The 2104-nt window shown below is 31.6% G+C and overlaps 1 protein-coding gene across 1 annotated transcript; it reads left to right on the plus strand.

Moving 5' to 3' along the window:
- The first annotated feature begins 396 nt into the window (after nucleotides 1-396).
- On the plus strand, nucleotides 397-1502 carry LOC131874120 (uncharacterized). The gene is made up of 3 exons (XM_059217360.1): nucleotides 397-484; nucleotides 574-837; nucleotides 961-1502. Exons 1-3 carry the CDS (start codon nucleotides 397-399, stop codon nucleotides 1500-1502), a joined length of 894 nt encoding a protein of 297 aa, XP_059073343.1.
- The last annotated feature ends 602 nt before the right edge of the window (nucleotides 1503-2104 follow it).

The following is a 2104-nucleotide window of genomic DNA, read 5'->3' on the forward strand; positions in this document are numbered from 1 at the left end:
AAGGATCATGGATGTCTTATATATGATGATATACCCCAATGCATCAACTACACGACCCTCAGTGATAAGCAAAAAAAGGCAGTTGATATAATTATGACACACTATCAGAGGAATCAAAATAAAGTGCCATTGTTCATGATAATTCAGGGAACAACAGGTACAGGAAAGTCATATTTAATTGGTGCCATCAGTCAAGCTCTTGAAAATGCTGCAATGCCATCTCATTCTCCCCTTCTATTACTCGAACTGACATGAGTTGCAACATTCAATATAGGGGCCTCTACAGTTCATTCAAAATTGAGAATCCCAATACGAGATTTCACTCAGCTACAAGGAACAAGACTTGCCATTTTTCAAGAAGAAATGAAACATATCAAGTACATTTTGATTGATGAAATGAGCTTCATTGGTCAAAACATGTTGGAAAACATAGATTCTCGACTTCAACAAGCATACCCACAAAGTGCACACCTAAGTTTTGCAGGTATGCATTTAATTTTGACTAATGAGGAAAAATAAATTTCAATAACAATACTATATATTTAAAAATAATTATTTTGAATTATCTTTCAGGTATATCTATGATTTTAGTAGGAGATTTGGGTCAATTGCCTCTAGTTAATGATAGACCTGCATATGCTAGTAATAGACGGGCAAAGCTACTATGGGAGGAATTCAAAATTGTGGTTACTTTAGATAAAATATTCAGACAAGATGGAGAAAATATTCAACAACAAAGATTTCATCAACTTTTGACAAATCTAAGAGATGCAAACCCACAAATTGATGATTGGAAGCTGCTAATGATGAGAACCCCTACTAACATAGATGTTGCAAGTAATTCTGAATTTGAAAATACCGTCCATTTGTTCTCCACAAATGACAATGTTCATAGTCATAATAAAAAAATGTTATATTCATTGAGGCATCCCGTTGCATGAAGTGTTGCAACAAAAGCAGGAAGTGTTAATATAGCAGAAGATTTCTCAACTGGTGACCTTGATCTAGAGTTATTGATCAGTAAGAATTCAAGGGTCATGCTAACTTCAAACCTTTGGATACAAGTAGGTCTTGTAAATGGAGCTTTGGGATATGTTCGAAAGATTGTCTACAAGCCAGGAAGTGCTCCACCTGACCCACCGACATATGTGATGGTTGAATTTGATAATTACTCAGGATTACCATTTGAAGATCATCATCCAAATACAATTCCAATAACAACAAATCAAAAGGGCAGAACACTTCAGCTACCATTGAGATTGGCATGGGCATTGACTATACATAAATCTCAAGGATTGACTCTTCCAAAAGTAACTATTGATATAGGACCAAGAGAAAGAACTGGATTGACATTTGTTGCATTATCTCGTGTAAAATCTCTAGAGGGTTTGAGAATAATGCCACCATTTACATATGATCGTTATGAGAAAATGAAAAAGGGTAGACAACTTGCGAAGCGCAAGGCTGAGGAAAATAGGCTCAAACTTTTGGAAGATAATTGATGTAATATATTTTTTGTTGATTTTTTTTTTATTGTCTTTCACACTTATGTTCTTTATTGCCACTATAATTATTTCTAATATTTAATATATCATATATGCTTTCACAATGTCTATTCAATAATTATAAATGATAATAAATATTACATGAATTTAATCAATGAAAGGTTTTTTATTTCCATACAAATCTCTAGAGGGCTTTAAAATAATATTACCATTCATTATGAGAAAATAAAAAAGGGTAGACAACTTTCCAAAAATAAGGATAAATAAAATAAACTCAAATTTGTAGAAGATTAAATTTGTGTATATATTTTTTTGATCAAATTTTCTTTCATGGCTCTAATACTCGTGTTATGCATGCCCACCACAAATAATTGTTAACATTTTATACACCACTAAATGCTTCCACAATATCTATTAAATAAAAAAATATAAATTATTATTTAATGTTACATAAATTTAAACAAGCCATTTTTTTTAATTTAATTCCATATCCAGTATAAATTTCATTTGAAATGTGAAGGAGATTTCCTTTTGACAGCCATATTTCTTAGATGCACCTAATATAATCTTGCATCATTTTTTATATCATCATGGTAAAG

The sequence above is a fragment of the Cryptomeria japonica genome, chromosome 3 (genome assembly GCF_030272615.1).
Source record: "Cryptomeria japonica chromosome 3, Sugi_1.0, whole genome shotgun sequence".
In the NCBI taxonomy this organism is placed as follows: Eukaryota; Viridiplantae; Streptophyta; class Pinopsida; order Cupressales; family Cupressaceae; genus Cryptomeria; species Cryptomeria japonica.